Below are 18,739 nucleotides of genomic sequence, written 5' to 3' on the forward strand. Positions count from 1 at the left end.
AATCAGCTTACAAACACATTGAGGTCAGCGCAACAGAGACCTAATAGCATATTTATAAGTTCATTTGATATAGCAGGATGAAACATTTGATGTTTTAATTAAACTAATTACACTAAGGGTATCAGGACACTAATAACCTATCGATGACATTTTTATAGGTAGTCTGCAAAATGAATACTAAATTCTTAAAGAGTTGCTTTTGTATGCTTTCAAAGTCACATTCACTGCATTGATATATATCTTTTCTTACTTGTTTCCACGTCCTGCTGTGAATTTAGTGGCTTTAAAAAGTATTCAAACCATATCTTTAAAAAAAGTGGTTCCACTTTGTTGTTATAGGTTATCATGTGAAATAAAAAAGTAAACTTATGGACACAATAAAGAGTGCAAAAAAAAAAAGAAGTAGTCTGAATAGTTTCTGAAGTGACTTTATATACCTCAGCACTGATGTTGCCTGATGTGAGCATATCCTGAATCAGTTCAGGACATCAACACCCCTTCTCAGAAACACTGAGTGACACACTGAGTCCAGACACAAAAGAGTGCGATTAGGAGGTCAGTCTGTCACTACATGACTCATTTTGCTGCAATCCATCCTGGGAAATGAATCACATGAGGCTAATGGTATGTTAACTCTCCCTGCACAACAACAACCTACAGCCCTCTTTCTCTGTCTTTAAGGAGCTGCATTGAAGGCACACTGTCGCATGAAAACCTAATCGCAGGCTGGAGATAACTGCAAGTTTCTCATATGGAAATTGTTAAAGAGGAAAATATGGATTTAAACCTTACAGTGCGAGAACAGCCTGGACAATTAATATTTAAAGTAATCTTTAAATGCATTCATGAACGCTCTTATACACTGTTAATAAACCAGAAGACAACAGCTCCCTCCAGTGACAAAATAACGCAATAACAAACAGGCTTTACTCTTCCCAAACCAGTCTTATAGTCCATCTGCATATCTAGACAATGTTTACACATAAATACATCTTTTATATCTATCAAAAAGGAGAGTTTTATCTGATGCATCTGCAAAAGATCACAGTTGGGTGATTATTTTTGACAGAGTTTCCATTTAGTCTGTCAATATCCATCAAGGCAGGGACGGCACATTCAACACACACACTGGATACTGACTGTTGAGAAAGCTGTCTGACGTTACTCAGAGCATTTCTGGAGCTTAGAGAGATGGAAACAGTTTAAAAACAAACTGGTTCACCTTCAATGACTGTGTCAGAAACACACACAGACATACACACACACATATCCAAGGTGTATGTCTACATTTTAGTATGTTTATGAACACACCACACACACACACACACACACGGTATTTAAAGTCCATTGAGTAATAGAAGTATGTTCTTCAGGCTTTCCCCTTTCTCTTCTGCATTTTCTTTCCAGACAGCGCCCCTTTCTGGGCTCCTCTCACCATGCCCTTGAACTGGCCCTGGAGTTTGGCACGTTTTCTGTGAACACACCAAGAATAAAAACACATTAGTCTCTGACAATCTTGTATATAAACCAATTCCTCCTCAAAGACATTTATGAAATACTACGATGACAAATGTTTCCAATACCTGCGATTGAGCTGGGCCTTCTTCAGAGGAATGTAAGCGTAAGGATCATGCTTTCCTTTTTTCTTCACATCTCCTTTTCCTTTCTGAGAGACATAGTATGAAAGAATAAACATTAAGGATTACAGTTTCTAACCAACAACTCCTGCAGTGGTGTTTCTACATGCTGTTGGACTCACCTTTGACTTGTAGTCTGAACCAGTGTCTTCCCTTCCTCCCAGTGGTCTGTGGATACCTGAGCCCCCGGCTGAGAGGGGGGGGGGGGAAGTGCTTTTTAGTCTAAATTTGTAATAGACATGATGCTTTTTGGTTTGGTTGAATGTAATCTCACACTCTTGCCTATGACTCAAGCTTTATCCACAATCTGATATACTAATACTGAATGAATTTACTATTCATTGAGGGCGTTTGCTACCAGTCATACCTTTATATTTTAGCTGGGGTTCAATGTCCATGTCCTCATCAAAGTTGCCATCTTGGAATTTCCTTTTTTGTGTCTTTTTCTGAATGTTATTAAAAAAAAAACAGATATTTAATTAAAAGCAGAAACAAAAATGTCAAGATAGCGCTACATAATTACTGTTTCACATATAGAAGTACTCACACTCTTGACTCCAGCCTCTTCCAGGATATCTTTCATCTCTCCCTCATCTGTGGGAAAAGTAATGGGTTATTGTCACAGCCTGTTCGTAAATAAAGCAAAGTAAGAAGACAGCTGGACGAACTACAGGATTTACTCTAACCTTTTCCATCCTCCTCTTCATCCTCTCTGATGATCAGCCGTCCATCTGATGTCACCTTGAAGCCGTGCTCAACCTTGGCACTCTTTTTCAGCGAGGGGTTGGTGGCTGAGAGACAACAAAAACCATGTTAAATAACCTCCACACAATACAGTAAGCTCTTTTTCTTTTAAAATGCAGGACTATAGTAACTATTTATTACCTAACACTCTCTGGGAAACCTTGGGATCCAGGAAGTTAAGAGGGTCATCTTCCTCTCCTTCTTTGAGCCAGGCCCGTCCTTTCTGCGGTTTGCCTGCTTTCTTCTGAGCATTACCGGCCTTACCTTCGTCCTCCGACAGATCACTGTCTGACTCTGCAAGGATTTCCTCAATACTAGAGAGGAGAGGACAGAGCGTTTTTTAGGAGGAAATTAGGAATATGTATGAGGGAAGAGAGGACTTTGTGTTTGGGGGAAGCAGTCTACCTCTTGCTCTTCACTTTAGGTGCCTCCTCTTCGCTCTCGGAGTCGTCCTTCTGCTCTGAGGCCTGTTTCCTCCTCTTGGTACGAGCCTCAGCCTTGCGAATGTTTGTAAGCACCTTGTGGTGTTCTGCAGGCAGCATGCTCTTCACAAGTTCAAAACTGGAAATAGAGCGGATAATCAGACACATACACACAAGCGTACACAATGCTACAGTAACCGGTGGAGGTAGGAAAAAAAAAAAACAAGATACAAAAGAGTGGCACAAAAATGTGGACATGTGGAAGCATCTTATTTTCAGCCCTAAACTCTATTCCAAAACAATCAGAGTGTAAGAGGAGTCAGCTGTGTTCAACTCAACAAACAGCTGGTGCCATTGTTAAACAATTATTACTAACATCATCTAATAATTACACTGGAGAATGCTTAATCAGTTGTGTTTACAACAAGACTCTTTTGATTAACTGGTAGTAGACAAATCAACACCAAATCAGTTGGATCCCTGATGACCAATTACGGATCAAAAACAGCACAGAAATCAATCACTGTTCAGTTCTTTTAAGAATACAAATCTGAAGACACTTAAAAAATGATACATACACATTCAATGTTAATAACTCGTGCTGATATACAGTAACTTGTCTTTCAATTAAAAAGAGATTTAGTGATACTGCTGTATTACATGCCACTTTCTCTCAATCAGAGCCACAACTTAGGTGAATGATGCCCAGTTGATGCTCATAGTATATAAAAAAGAAAAGAAAACCAGCACTTACCCAAACTTTCTGATGAACTTAGTGAAGATGTTCTTCAGTTTGGTTCTGAAGTGCCTCCTCACATCATCTTTGATGCTCCCAACGCCCTCCATCTGAACACAAGACAGAAAGTGAGGTCTGTATTAAGAGGGCACAGCTAACTCATATAGTGGAGTCAAACATCTACAATGCTGATGCCTACCATGACAGTGGCATGTGATGCCAGCATCTTAGGGTCCATGATGAAGAGGATGACCTTGATGAAGCTTAAGGCGGCTTTGACTATCTCTCTGGTACGAGACGACAGCAGCAGACAAATATTGTGCAGCAGCTGCTCCCTGGTGTCCGCGTCTATAGCGTCTGGGGGAAAAAAAGGCACCAGATTTGAGTCCACCTGTCCACCGGTCCACAAATATAAGCATTCACAAAGACCGGGAACAACGTGAGCGGGCCTACCTTTATATTCAAACATTATTCGGGTTAACGCCAACACTGTACAGGTGATCATGGTGACGGAGCCTGTGAGTCCTGCGTACACCAACATCAAATACTGGTCCATGGCATCTGGATGAGATACTCAGTTAGTACTTTAAACCTTCACGGTCCACCTCTCAAATCTTTAAAATGGGACACTTATTTCCACACATACACAACAGAAGAGTGTTACCTTTTGTGTTCCCACAGAAGCGGATAAACGCATTTCCTATTTCCACCAGCAGATTGTAGGCGTTCTTACGAGCTCCAACAGACACCTCCTTGGTACATATAATCACCTGAAAGAGACAACAGTCTCATGAAGGTGATAAATGTCAGTACTGTGCTGTGTTGTGTGTGTTTGCCAGCGCTTATTTGTGTTTGTACCTCTGGCAGCAGTGCGGTGATAAAGTCTTTGTGTTCTTCATTGAGCCTTTTCACGATGTGGATCAGACACTTCAGTCTCGGCTGAGAAACCGCAATAAAACCAGAAAAATACGATCAGACAGCACTGTAAATCGAGGTATACAATCCCATCTAGAATCTGGTTTATTTTATATCTCTCTACACGGCAGTCTCACCCTCTTTGCTGGCGAAGAGGCGTTTTTCAGAGTCTCGAGCAGGACAACTTTGAGTGTTTCCAGATTAGCCACAACAAACGACCTACACTCCTCTCTCTCTTCTCCGCACATCTCCTCCAGCACACGGTACGCCTTCTTCTGCATGCCTGGCTCTTTGGTCTGAAAGCAACGGACACAAAGTTAACAAGAAATATTTGAACGGAAATTGTGAACATGCCGTTAAGTGCACTGCATGACACTTACCTCTAAATACGGCCTAATCAGCTCAAACGTTTTAGTCATGGTGGCTGCGTCGACAGAGGGAGCCATGGCAACCACAAGGTCCATCATTGAGAGCCTGAGAGAAGCAGACAGAACAGTGAGTACATTGATATCTATTCTAATGCAGACACAAGTCTATAGCAATATTATCCACATTCATGACCCACCTTGTGAACTCGGTGGTGTCTGAGCTGCTCAGTCTGTCTGTGGCTTTCTGCAGGAATGTGCAGATCATCTGAGGATGATCGTTTTGGTTAGTGAGACACCAGCACAGGAAATATGGACAATGACAGGACAGACAACAAAAAAGGATCAGTTCTGTAAACGGGGGTTTACTGATGCATGTCCGGCCCCCTGCACAGACAACATTATGCAAATATATCTCACCTCTGTTTCAGTGACAGTTAAGTAGACTTTGATGGTGTCTAGTATAGCCATCCTGTAGGTGCCGGACTCTCCAGCTGGAGGCTGCTGGCTGTACACGTTGAAGAAGATGGGTAGAAAGTTCTTGGCGAAGCGGCCCACTTCTGCCTTTTCTTCAGCTACAAACATAAAAAGCAGACACATCACGGTTTTGGAATGATGGTTAAAGAGTAAGCAGTAGTTTTTTTTAATGCATCATCTCTCTCTGTGTACATGTGTGACTTCCTACCAGTGGAACAACTCTTGGTGATGACAGTACGTAGAGCCTGGCACACCGTGAGTCTCAGGTCTGGCCGTTCGTTAATGGCCATACCGAGCACACGGGCGACGCCTTTGAAGGAAGTCAGCAGGTCCACGGGACATGTACAGAAGCCAGGGAGCATGGTCCAGATCTGAGAGAATGGCAGACATACACTTCTGAACAACTCATTCCCTGGAACTCTTTATTCTGAATACATCAAAGTTAAGTCAGCGTAGAGTTACCTGCAGCTGTAATGTCTGGTAGACTTTAGCCTCAAGTTTCTGTCCTGTTTGTTCCAACTCTTCAGCTACAACACAAGAATGGACTCGTCAGTCGATACACATTAACCCTGACCACTTTAAGTAGAGCATCACACACTTGGTTTACCTCTCTGCTTGAGTGTAGTGGCCAGAGGGAGGAAATAAGAAACGAAGAAACCGAGGTGAGTGTTCTTCACATGATCCCGTATGACAGGGACCAGCCAGCTGCGTGGGAACTCCAAGTCATCCCTGGTGGGGGAAAAAAAACCAACAATATGCAGTCAGTTAAACAACTATTATGTGAGAAGCCCTCTCCACAGTGTTTGTGTGTCCACTTACTCGTAGCCAGTGATGTTCAGAGGCACAGCGCCCAGCACAACTTCAGGACCCATGCTCTCTACAGCTCCTCCTACAGCCAGGTCCAACTCGCCACTGTAAGGGAACTGAGGAGTGGAGCGCAGGTCTGCCAGAGACTGCAGGGACTGTCCAGGACACAACACAAACACTCAGGCAAACTTTTCATCTTGCTGTACTTGCATAGTGGCGAACTACAAAGTTTTGCGACTATACCTTGGTCATAATGGGGTGAGCTTGTTTCCCTGCAACTCGATAGAAGCAGCCGAGGATCTGCAGCACAAATGGCCAAGAGGCATGGAAGCGATAGGACAGTCCTTCTTCTACGATGCTGAAACACACACACACACACACACACACACACACACACACACAGTTATCATGAGTCTCTACGAAGATAAGGGGGGAAAAGACTGAGGCTAGCTTGGCCAACAGTTAGGCAACCTACCGAAACATTTTGCAGACATAGGAGGGGTTTCCAACAGAGGCTGTGGCAGTGATCGTGCCCATTTCCTCCATGTGAGGAGCAACACATTCAGTCAACAAAGTCTGAAACGGATCATATAAATAAATCATCAAATTAGGGCTTTACAAAATGAAAACTGACACTTGCATGCAAGAGGATTTACTAATTTTGCAGACTTCCCTGTCTGGAATACATCTTTAAAGATTCAATTTCAATCCAGAAACACCTCCAAGCAACCCTGGAGTTAATCAGTGTGGATGTCCTGAAGATAGTGTCTTTACCTTTAGTGTATTAGTGGCTGCAGAAACCACCTGTGTGTGAGGCGACAACAGGCAGGACGTGGCGGCAGAGAAGAGGCGAGGGAGGTGACCCAGACTCAGAGAACTCTGTAAACTAGACAAAAGATACAAAGACTGTTGACTAATCTGACTAGAAAAAAAAGATGATAATCACAAGAAAATAATTTGTTAACACGGTTTATTACCCAGCCAAGTGAACATGTGCTTTCTCCATGACAGCGAGCCAGGCCAGCAGAGGCTGCAGGTCGTTCTCACTGGGCAGGTAGTCATACAGAGCCTGAGGATGAGAATTAGCTATTAGCTTATACACCACATTATGACTTTGGCTCTTTTGTTTTGTTTGCATTTTCCTCACCGTGATGATCTGTGCGTTGAGTTCTGGTGAGAGGGTTGAAGCATTTGGCTTCCCGCTGAACAGCCTATGAAAGGCCTGCATGGCACTCGCCGTCACCAGCTACAGCCAGAAACACAGTAGCCATATTTTAAAAAAAAATAGCTACAAAAGGAACAAAGGCTATCTGGCTGCACCTATGAATGTAAGTGTGCTCTCACCACATGGCTGAGTGTCATCACTCGCAGCAGAGTCTCACAACAGGATTTGACAGCTCCCAGAGGAAATGTCCCCATCAACTCCTTTAGGAGACCCAGCACATGAAGTGTGGTAGTGTCCTCTTTGCTGCCTGTGGGGGGGAAGAAAAAAAACAGACAGACATAAGCTACAACATACTGGAGAATCACAGAATCTGATGAGTCATTATCTTCAGCACAGCAATCGTACCTCCTGCCTGCTCCATTTCTTTGATGCAGAACTTGGCTGTGGTCACTGCAGCAGGGTGGTGAGTTGGTGCATTATCTCTAAACAGGAAGTCACTTCCTCGGAGAATGGCGCAAACACCTTGCTGTGCTGCTTTACGTACCTGAGAGGAAAAAAAGACAAAAGGACATAAAATGAAACGGTACCAAAATTGTAGCATCTCATTTAAAAGGTCCAGTGTGTTGGATTTGGTGGCATCTAGTGATAATTAAATAAACAGCTCATTCTAAGGTAGCGAAAACATAATGATTCCTATATTCACATTATAAACTAATGAAAACATACTTATATTATATTGTATTTCTGCCAATAGAGCCTCCTAAATGTTACACACTGGACTTTTAATGTTGAATTCAACATGTAATATCCTGAGGCGGTCACTATGAGGCTGGTGATGCAGACCTTAGGCTTGCTGTGCACTGTGAAGCTGAGAAGGCCGTGGTAAGCCTGAAGAGTTGTTGGGTAAGTCCAGACTGATGCATCCTGCTTCCTCAACAGAGTGGCCAGGCAGGACAGGATCTATAGACGCAAAGATGGCTAGATAAATATCTTCTGCGGTCTTCAACAATGAATAATAGAAAAGCAAAACGGCTAAAATCTACTCACCCATCGGAGAGCCGAGGCGGTCTCGGACGTGGCCTGTTTCGACATGATGTCCATCAGAGCCTTGGTGGTGTCCGAGAACTTAGACATGAGCACTGGAGCAGGAACACTAGAAAACACAATACACCAATCAGATAAGAAACACGTCCTCTATAATTTGCCTTGACATGCCTGAAGGAGTTTGTTTCGGAGGAAGAAAAAAAAGTGGTTACAGTCTAACCGTTTCATGACGAGGTTCAGGAGGTACGCCACCGCAGCCTGTGACTCTGCTGAATCCACAACCTCCAGGGTGGTCATCTACAAAAAGCACAGGCATGTTTAATTCTCAGACACAATACACTGGTTCACTCATACTGAAGTTGTTTGGTAATGTCTTAGTGAACATATTTATATTTAAAAAAAAAAGAAGCAGCACTCACCAAAGCAGCAAAATACTCAGTTTCAGTCTCCTTCCCTCCTTGACCACGGATCACCTCGGTAACAGCTGCCAACACTGCACAGATCTATGAGACACATCAGGCACACCCTAAATTGTTCAGCTTTTGCTCCTAACGCAAAACAGCGATTTGACTACAACCATTACAAATCAGCCATATGCAGTTATTTATTGATCTACATTCATTGTAGCGCCTACCTCTTTGTGAGCCGCTGAGTTGGACTCCCAGTAGCGCTGCACCTTCCTGAAGGTCAGGTTGGAGCAGTCCGACAGGCCGCTGAGGAAGGTGCCAGAGGTCCTTTCTGAAAACGCACCATCTGGCTCCTCTTCCATACAGGTGTCTTTACGGGCGCTCCCGCCGAGCTCCAGCGGACCCGCCTGAAGGTCATTGTGCAGCTTAAGAGCGTCAACCGTTAGATCGCTCTTACCTGTAGGGAGAAAAAGAGGCACAACATGACATTCAACTGGACCCCCTGTAAGACAATAGAAGCCGTCCTAGAGCACGATGGGGTTGCATTCAGACATCAGAGTCAAGGGACTTTGGCCATAAACAGTGATACATAACAGACTGGCGACCAACAAGGCAACTACAGTGCTGCCTTTAGGTCTCTAGACTAATCTTCTGTTGTTTTACTCTATATTCCAAGGCACAGAATTGGACATGAAATAACCACAAGGCTGCGTACTGACTTCCAGCTTCAGGTGTGATTTTCTTATCAATGCTGGGTGAACAATGCTGGATTTAAAAGCCCTTTTCTTATATTTAGCCCCCATATTCTAAGACAATGCAGATGAACTATGATAGATCTGACGTAGATAGATCTTTTCTGAGTATGTGTTTAATTTGCTGAGGACCAGAGGGAAGGCAATAAGCTCCAGTAACAGGGATGAATTGAGGATTGGTGCGACACAGGCCTGGCAGAGCATCACCAGGAAGGGTACCAAGTATTTGATGATGTCTATGGATTACATACTTACAGCTGTCATTGACTGCAATGGATTTGAAACCAAATACAAAATATATGTTGCCATAATTGTCCAATAAGCCAACTTCTGATCACCTGAAATTGAGGGACTCTATGTGGCACTATTGTTCCTGCACCCCATGTGTGGATGTAAACAGCCTCAAATTACAGCTTAAAGTCCAAACATTAGATTTAAAATCATACATTTAAAGCCAATATGCTGGAGTACAGAGCCAACACACAACTAAATGCCAAATACTTGCACATTTATTTACACACCTATTGCCAATACTGTCTATTTCAAGGACTGAGCCCTTTAGGAGATCAGCATTAATGAACAATTATCTTAACTTAACGACATGTGTGTCTTTTTGGCTCACACAACCACAAACACACAGTTGTGTTACCATGTAAACTAGAAGACTGAACTACCTGACGAGTCATTTTCAGCTGACCAGAGAGAAAACACAGAGAGATAGCGAGTTAGAGTCTCCGCTGACAACTTTATTGGGGGATCCTGGTGAACATTTGACGGCGCAACACGTAAAGTGAGCTGCTACAAGTTAAATGGCTGACGCTAGATAACGTTAGCACTAGCCGGAGACCCACGTGTGGTGGGAGGCTTACCGGCGGGTCGGCTGAAGAAGCGGCTTTTAGCAGCCTGCCGGAAGCGACTCGTCTGCGGGTTCGAGTCGCTACTGTGTCCCTTCTTCCACCGTTTGAGTTTCGAGCTCGTCCCGGACCGAAGTTTCCCCGATTTGACCATTTTTCGGGGTTGAAGATAAACACGTTACCCCGACTGTCTAGTGCAGCTCCAGATGACTCTGTCGCTCGCCGAATGACGTCACGGGCGTGCTCACGTCTCCGACGCTGGTGTTATTGTGACAGTAGGTGGCGCTGTTAAGCGTTTGTAATGTTAGGTTTGTACAGAATACAGTTTATCTGTGTGGCTTATATCGATGCCGAATTGACAGACAGGCAGTCGATAATCAATGTTATCGAGCTCGTGTTTCTAGAGTGACGTGTTTTTACGGACTTGGTAGGAATTGTTAAAATGTCATATTTCTTTAAGGGAGTTTGGTGCAGGGAGCGTTTTGTGGAATTCAAGCTAATAATATGTAGGCCTATAGTGTTTAACGTTTTGTCACCACTACACAAACATGAGGTTGCTGTTAAAGTATGATAATGTTGACTGCGTATAGTTATTAGTTTGATAAATGGTTTAATAATGTGTCGTATTGATTAATGATGCTGGCTGATGTGCTGGTTATTAATGGTGTTATTAATGACTGCTGATGAAACAGTTTGGAGATCAGTCAGACTGGTTGTGAAAGATCTTCATGTGTGAAAACCTCAACAACTGGGCAAACAGAGACTGTGTGACACAATTGAAAGCTTAATAAAAAGCTAATACTTGGACCTTGATTGGCTTACACACACACTCTTCTATGACTGTTCCTATTAGCCCTATTCCTGTTTATTCACCATCAATTGTACTCTGATTAGATTAGACCTTTAATACAGTGGTTTCCAACCTTTCTGGCTCATAAACCTTTAAATCAGGGTTCAAGGTTAAGGTTAATTAATATATATTAATATAATTCTGCGTAGCATAAATAGATATTTTTCATTCATATCCCTTAAACCATCTTGTGGTCCTCCAGATTTACCCTGGGACCCCTTCTGGTTCTTTGGTCAAGGTATTTTTATTTTCAAATATACCACAAAAGACAAACACAACTTGAACACAGGACAGTAAAGTCCATCAGCAACTTTAAACATTTCTATAGAGACTCGTGGTACTTAAGAAAAACCAATAAAGCAGAGAATATCTTTAAATTTACAATATTTATTGATTGTTTATTCAAGTACAGTGAGCATCATATTGTACATAACACTACAGTATCTTGTTTGGAGTGGTGAAATAAAAAAACAAATCTGATCCTCTCTTACTACCTTATCAAGGTGCCATCCTTACGTTCCCAGTCTTTATTATCAATATACAGTTATGAAATGAAAATGTAGTGTGCACATAGTTACATGACCAGACAACACAAATGGAAACTGATATTTAATTTTTTTTCTTTTTCTCTACAGTTTTCTGCCATCCTTACCCTACTTCTCAAATCGCATGACAGAAATCTTTAAAAAAATTAAATAGAATGGATTTCCTTATCCGGATCCCCAGGTGAACCGATTCAGTATTCACGTATTCAGTTCATCAATAAGCACAAGTATATACAAACACACGACGAGTGTAAACAATAGAGCAGTGAGTTAATGTCCACACAAACAGACAGACAGACAGACAGACAGATATTGGGATGTGCATCTTAGGACTCTACTTTTGATCTAAAGTGTTTCAGTGCTTTTCAATAGTCTTACTTCATTTGGAAAAAGGAAAAAAATACAAAAAGGAGCAATATAAAAGCAATAATTTCGTATATAAAAATGTACACAAAATTCCACTGCAGTACCCACTGGAAAAGGATTTCAAGCCCTACACATATTCCTGCCCCCCTTTCTGGCACGTCCTTTATATTTTCTTCAATCCATAGCCCTCTGTCTCACTCCTCAATTAGCTATGACTGGAGGGTTTATATTGACAATCACTTGGACGACAAAGTCCTTCTGGATCTTGGCGTCTTGCAGACGAGTCTTGTCAGTCAGGAGCTTCCCGGAAAAGAACCACCTCTGGCAGGTCACCTCAATATCTTCCTGTTCTTTCAATTGTTTCTTTAGCTCAGCAATGGAGTCCGCCATGCTGGCTGTCAGACGCACATCCTTTCCTAAGAAAACCACAAAGCATAAATAGAGTTGACACAGATTCCTGAAGAACAAGCTGTGAGACACTGACAAGCTATGAATTATAAATCAGTCTCCAGCATAGATGAGACAAGATGCGATGACATGTCATGGAAAAAAAACTACATAACTTGTAGTTCTTAAGATTTAAATGTCATATTTTATAAATACAGTATATATATATATATATATATATATATGTATATATGGGTCATATTAGGTGTTTATTACCTGTTGACAGTCGCACCCGCAGCTGGAACTCTTGTCTGCACGGAGGGGGTTGAGCTTGTTTTTGTGTGGAATCAGAGACTTTGCTCTCACTGCACGTTTCGCTGATTAGGTTGACAGGTGGGGCTAAAGTGTAGGCCGGGAGCTGGTAGCGGTTGCCCAGTTCATCATAACTCTCCGTGAGAGAGCCTACAGAGGGAGAAATGACCTACATCAACAACGTGTTTCCAAAAACCCTTTTCATCAGTAACAGCAACTAACTTTATACGTGATACACAAACCCCCCTCCTGTATTTCCAACCACTGTCAATAAATCAGAGGCCATCACATTTACATCATATTTACTTACATCACATTTACATCAACAACACCAGTGCCCTTGAGCTAGCGAAACATCTAAAAGCAAGAACACTATGCACGAACAGAGTGTTTTTTCCACCTCTGTCATGGCTTTCTGTGCACCAATCCATTCACAGTGGTCACGCAGCACTGCGACTATTATGTAACTATTACAGCAGTAATCTCTGAACAACTGATGCATGGCCTTCTGCAAACTGTCCTTTGACATTTTGAGAATTATTACAGTGAGTTATGCATTTGTGTTCCAGAACATTTACAGTTGGTAGCCGAATGAAGCACATGTTTATGTGCCTGTGGGTGGTTTCATACCGTGTGGCAGAGTAATGCAGGCTCCATCCACTATAGCCTGTGCTAGCTCCAGGTCATTGCACTCCGCAGCCAGGGCTGCTGCTCTGAGTGCGTCCCAGATCTCTTTCCGTCCATCAAAGGCCGGAGCCGTATCCCAAAACTCATCCCTCTTACTCCTCAGCTGGCCATCCGTCATTGGGTATTCACTCTTCCACTTTGGGCGCTCCTTCTTGAGAGGCTCATTACGTCCTGAAGGAAAAAAGAAGGCAGTGTTAAATCTGACCTCAAGACTGATGTCCGAACTGATCCTGAAGACTGTAACTCAACATAATCAGGGCTTAACTCTGCTCGACAGTCATGCAACCAATTTCAGTTTTTCTCTAAATTAAAGCTACAGGGGATTATAGGAAAGTAAAAACAAGTAGCTGTTAGTATAGTAAATAGTAGTGAAGCTCTGATAAACCTGCTGTAGAGGGTTGGCTCAGGTCACAACTGCTCTTTACCATTACTAAGAAATAAGATATGTTTAACAAGAAATATTTTTGTGTAATTCAAATGTGTTACTAAGCAGAGCTAGAATTTCTGGAAAAGTAAATGACAAAAAACTTTTTTTTAAGGTTTTAAATAGTCTTTGAACTTAAAGCATCATCACTGATAAGTAAATATTATGAGCAGAACAAACATTTCCCAATATACAGTATGATAGAGTCTATGGAAGACACATTAGAGACGCTTAATGCGTCAAATACTCGTGTAAACCCCAGTGAGGTCTGACAAGGACGAAAAGCTCATCTTAAGACTCCCACACTTAAGGACCTTCAGTATTTGGTAAAAATAACCCTTGAAAAGGCTCAATGTATAGCCTGCACCCCGCTGCATCTGTGATATTAATTTGTCAGAAGTCCCACAGCCCATAAATCAACCAGTTTTATACACCTACTGTAGGTGTTTCAACACTGGCATGTATGGTATATCCACTGTACCTGCATACCAAGAAAGTCAGTGTGATTCACACAGTGAGAGAAATCAAAGTGATTATTTATAGTGTTGTGGATTACTGCAGTGGCTAGTAACACACACATGTGCGCTGACATGCGCTCACAAACACAAGCACACGCCAGTGGATTATAGGCAGTAATCAGGTTCCACATAACAGGATTTATCTGCCCCTATCCCATAAGGCATTGGTTGGAGAGATGAACCCTCTTTGGCCAATGAATGCAAGCAAAAACACTCGGGACTAAAACAAGTCAGGAACAACAAAAACACGGAAATACAAACACAAAGCTACAAATTAATTATCACATGATCACATTTCTGAGAGTTAGAAATTAGACCTCACTTCTGTCAGATATTTATTTTTGATATGTGATGCAAAATGTTTCATAACAAGTCTGTTGTCTACATCTGTTTATTAAGCTGGTGATATGATACAATATGCACAGAATTAAATCATTTTCTATCCTTTAACAATGCACGATGTTAAGTGTGACACCATGACCTTAGGAGATGAGGCGATCGCCTAAGAGTCACGTTGCCAATTTGGATTCAGCTCATTTGCATCTGTGCCTGCGTATGTGTTCATTCAGAAGTACACACACTTACAAATGTTATAGTTTACATTTTATGCATTAATAGAAGGCAACATTGTAATATCAAATCAACTTTCTTCACATTTTCAAAGCCATAATTACAATAAAGCAGAAATCGTGTTTGCATTTGTTATTGTAGACAGGCAGCTGCAAAGTTGCAAAAGAGTCAGCCAGACAAAATGTTAATATTACAGACGTCTGGAATCCTAACAAGCAACCTGACTGACAGCAAGGTAAACTGAGATAATTGCAAGTTGCTCTGATCTATTGTGATGACAAATGGCTTCAAGAAGTATGCATACGACAGTGACAGGAAAATGATTTTCAAGCCTGAGTATCCTTAAACCCACTCAGAGACGATATGAGGCCAAAACCAATCCTTAGATTTCAGCTCTTAGGGTTCACAGGGCATTCTTAAGTCATGAAGTTTGAAAGAACCAACACAGATCACAGCACGTTGCACACTGAGGTAAACACGCTTTATTGGAGCTTGTCCTGGTTGTACATACTGTAACATAACAACCTTTCTGGTTTGGTTTTGTGCTTACTAGAAATGAGGTGGATGTAAATAACTTGCAGTATTTAATGTTATATCCACCTCACTGCTGTAGAGTCTGTGAGCCTGACTGTTTAAACTTGACTGTGTACAATGCAGCGTGAGTCTACAGAGAGATCGGCTTTGACAGCGTGTCATCATCTGTAAGCCGACAGCAGCTACCTGGAACCTCAGCTTAGCAATTTCAAACGAAGTCAGTGGTTCAAGTTTTTTTCCTCAAGCTTAAACATTCCTGATGGATGGAAAAACTGCCTCAAATCTACCAGACAAGGAACTGATTTAGTTTCATGTGACTAAAAGTTGGCTTTTATTATTGCTGCACCACTTCTATTTAGTATCCTAACAACTACTGTTACCACTATTTGTACTAGCTGTAGTATGTCAGTGTTCAGCACGTTGCATGTAAACAGCTCACATCCACTCAATGCTGAAAGCTACATTAACTCAGAAACATTATATAATAATCAATCATCTTCTAAATATGAAAACTGCCAACCTAACTGAATTAAATCAGTATCTCCATCCAAGTAACGTCAGTGTACTTTGCCTGGATCTCAGTAAGAGGATGCTGTAAAACTCTTTTGTTATGACCTCTTTCTGTTTTCAGTAAACATTGTTTGATACACAAAATGCACAAGAAAAACTAAAAAACCCTTAACAACAGTATCAACAGCTCAGGCAATCTTGAACTCAATATACACAAAACCCTCTGAGACAAATTATGCCAAAACACAGTGTGATGCACAAACATAAAAGCATTCCTTTCACCCAACACAAAAATCTATACTCACTTTTCAAAATCCTAAAGGGTGTGTTTGGAGCATGATAGTAGTTGTATTCCCTTGAGTTTGGTACTCCCATAGCTGTGCTTTCCCTGAGGTTTGATGTGAGTCAGTTTAAAGTCAGCATTAATGAGCGAACAGACGTCGACCCCGAGGAAGAGGACAGCTTTGTTGTGTCCAACCAGCTTGCCGCAAACGCGCTGCAACAATTGACAACTCAACCACCTGATCTAGTTTTCCGCGATGTGCAGGCTCAGATTCAGAGCTCAGTTAACCGTCGTGACACTTCCCGAGGTGCTTAAAAGTAACCACGGTCCCTCTACTTCTAAACCTTCTAATAACAAGTACTTCACTATCTAAAAATAACACAAGATCAGTTCATGGAAAGAAGCCCAATTTATGGGCAGAGTAAGTTGATGTCCCAGCCAGAAGGTAGCTTCTTTACACAAGAGGTCTAATCCTATCAGTTCTATTTAGAGACAGGATAGAAATACCCAAAGGCAACATGTTAAACCTATTAACAGACAATAAACCCCTGTCAGACTATTACAGTCTGTTGGAAGGAGAAGCTACTGTACCTCTCTGAACTGCCTCCAACAGGTGATCGTGTTTATTCACTGAGGCGCTGCAGTTTATAAAAATACATGCAAATCTGTCCCTTACATGCTGGGTTTCCACAACTCAGTTTATTACAGAGGCTGTCTCGTCTGTGTTTGCCTCTCACCAGGGTAGAAGGTTAGAGTCTATGAGGATGTTTTGACAGGTCATCAGGTCTGTCTTGCAGGTAAATGATCTCTCTCTGCATGTAAATATATTTTGCTGCAGGTCGACATCATGCACCAAGTAGGTCAAACTCTGATATGAAAACTCTTCCGTGCAGGCCCCGGGTTGCTGCTCAATACATAATGCATGACATTTCAGCTGAGTGCACAGCCGCTTTTTTCACAAGGAATGGATTGACCAGTGTTTATATAAAACACTGTCCTGTCGGGGAAGGTCCTCAGCACAGATTAGACACATGACTAAGCCATGAGGCCTGAAACATTTAACACCTGAGACAGTAAGCTTTCAGACCGAGACAAGACGTCAGTGCAACAGCAAGGAATCCTGTCTCCAAACCTGCATTTTATAATAAATGCATGAATTGTTAAAGGCCTCATCTGGCTGGTGCTGCATATGTATATATCCCTTTGCACTCTCTTGTGCAGGGTGTAATATTGTGAAAATTGCTGTGTTGTACTGCAAAGTGTCCTGATATAATTATGTGTATGATGTGCCAGAGGATGTGGGTTTAATGCACCACCACAGACACAGTTTCCCTTTGGCAACAACAAAATAATAATCTAATTTAATCTAATTTGTAACAGCACTCTCTGTATGTAAATAAAAGTAAGCTGTAGACATAGTCTCATTACGAGTTTCTAGCTTAAGGACAGTATCTCTAATGCTTATAGCTTAAATTCGTGCAGCAAAGATTCTACTGAATCCAGAAAAATATCCATATATATTGTGTTCCAGCTACTTACCTCCACGTTTTTTGCTCCTTGTCGAGCTCCGGGCACTCCCTTGTCCATCCATCCTACTCCTCCCGACACAGCCTCCCATCACTGTCCCTGTATACATTCCACACCAAGGAGAAACATCACCTACCTACACATCTGCCACATATTGCCAAGTTAAACAAAAAGCTTTAACATGCACATGTGAACATGTCGGTTACACAAATTAAAGATAGTGTAAAATTAAGGTGCCTTATATGAAAAGCATCATCAGGGAATAATGACAGCTCAGCACTCCTTGTTCCTGTGAGGTCAGACGAGCGGCGGTGTTTACGTCACGTGTACTGCCAGCTGACGGGGACACGCGCCTGAACCTCATGCTCAACTCATCTCTGACTTTTCCTTTTCACATATTTAAAAATTAAAAAAAAAAAATGTCCATGCACTATCACAATTATATACACGATTTTGTGTAATTTAAGATATGTAGCTACTCTGTATTTTATTCGTTATTATTTATATTATTATTATTATTATTATTATTATTATTATTATTATCAGTATTTTAGATCAAACACGAGCTCAGATTCATTTTGCCTACCGGAAATCCAGTCTGCAAAATTATGCATTCGTCTGCAGTTTGCTTGCCACATCCGAACTTGTTTCCCAGAAGTTTTCCCTGGATCCTGAAGGCGACGACCAGCCGAAGATGCGATCCAGCAGGTTGACAGAAAACAAACCGGGAGCAGTGTGTCCGTGCAGGGATGGCGGGCTGGGAGACCAGTCTGGCCCCGCAGAGCCTCCAGGAAACCTCAAGAGCTTCTCCCCCCCCCCAACCCCAAAATAAAGGCTGCAATCAATATCCGTATGCCCCCTGAAACATAGTGGATGGAGCTCCCCCCTGCACAATCTGTTT

General features: G+C 42.0%; 2 protein-coding genes across 3 annotated transcripts; both read right to left on the reverse strand.

Annotated features, from left to right (window-relative positions):
- Nucleotides 1–412: 412 nt before the first annotated feature.
- rrp12 (ribosomal RNA processing 12 homolog) lies at nt 413–10,551 on the reverse strand. The gene is made up of 34 exons (XM_051419540.1): nt 10,341–10,551; nt 8,947–9,176; nt 8,732–8,815; nt 8,533–8,609; nt 8,316–8,421; nt 8,112–8,228; nt 7,674–7,812; nt 7,448–7,575; nt 7,251–7,349; nt 7,081–7,172; nt 6,878–6,989; nt 6,579–6,679; nt 6,347–6,461; nt 6,116–6,258; nt 5,904–6,025; nt 5,759–5,823; nt 5,505–5,667; nt 5,240–5,394; nt 5,020–5,087; nt 4,835–4,928; nt 4,592–4,750; nt 4,398–4,478; nt 4,204–4,309; nt 3,993–4,100; nt 3,739–3,896; nt 3,558–3,649; nt 2,787–2,942; nt 2,523–2,695; nt 2,324–2,428; nt 2,185–2,231; nt 2,005–2,083; nt 1,760–1,827; nt 1,584–1,666; nt 413–1,472 (listed from the first exon to the last, which is right to left on the reverse strand). Exons 1-34 carry the CDS (start codon nt 10,477–10,479, stop codon nt 1,370–1,372), a joined length of 3,867 nt encoding a protein of 1,288 aa, XP_051275500.1. The 5' UTR covers nt 10,480–10,551; the 3' UTR covers nt 413–1,369.
- A 991-nt stretch (nt 10,552–11,542) lies between these two features.
- Nucleotides 11,543–18,739, reverse strand: ubtd1a (ubiquitin domain containing 1a). 2 transcript variants are annotated; one of them, XM_051378514.1, is made up of 5 exons: nt 18,425–18,739; nt 17,851–17,937; nt 13,416–13,643; nt 12,750–12,935; nt 11,543–12,502 (listed from the first exon to the last, which is right to left on the reverse strand). In XM_051378514.1, the coding sequence occupies exons 1-5, from the start codon at nt 18,474–18,476 to the stop codon at nt 12,288–12,290; spliced, it is 768 nt and encodes a 255-aa protein (XP_051234474.1). In that variant the 5' UTR covers nt 18,477–18,739; the 3' UTR covers nt 11,543–12,287. The 2 variants fall into 2 exon arrangements, with proteins under 2 accessions (XP_051234474.1, XP_051234483.1); XM_051378523.1 differs by lacking the exons at nt 17,851–17,937; nt 18,425–18,739 and adding an exon at nt 16,334–17,264.

Source organism: Dicentrarchus labrax, unplaced genomic scaffold, assembly GCF_905237075.1.
Source record: "Dicentrarchus labrax unplaced genomic scaffold, dlabrax2021, whole genome shotgun sequence".
Classification (NCBI taxonomy): Eukaryota; Metazoa; Chordata; class Actinopteri; family Moronidae; genus Dicentrarchus; species Dicentrarchus labrax.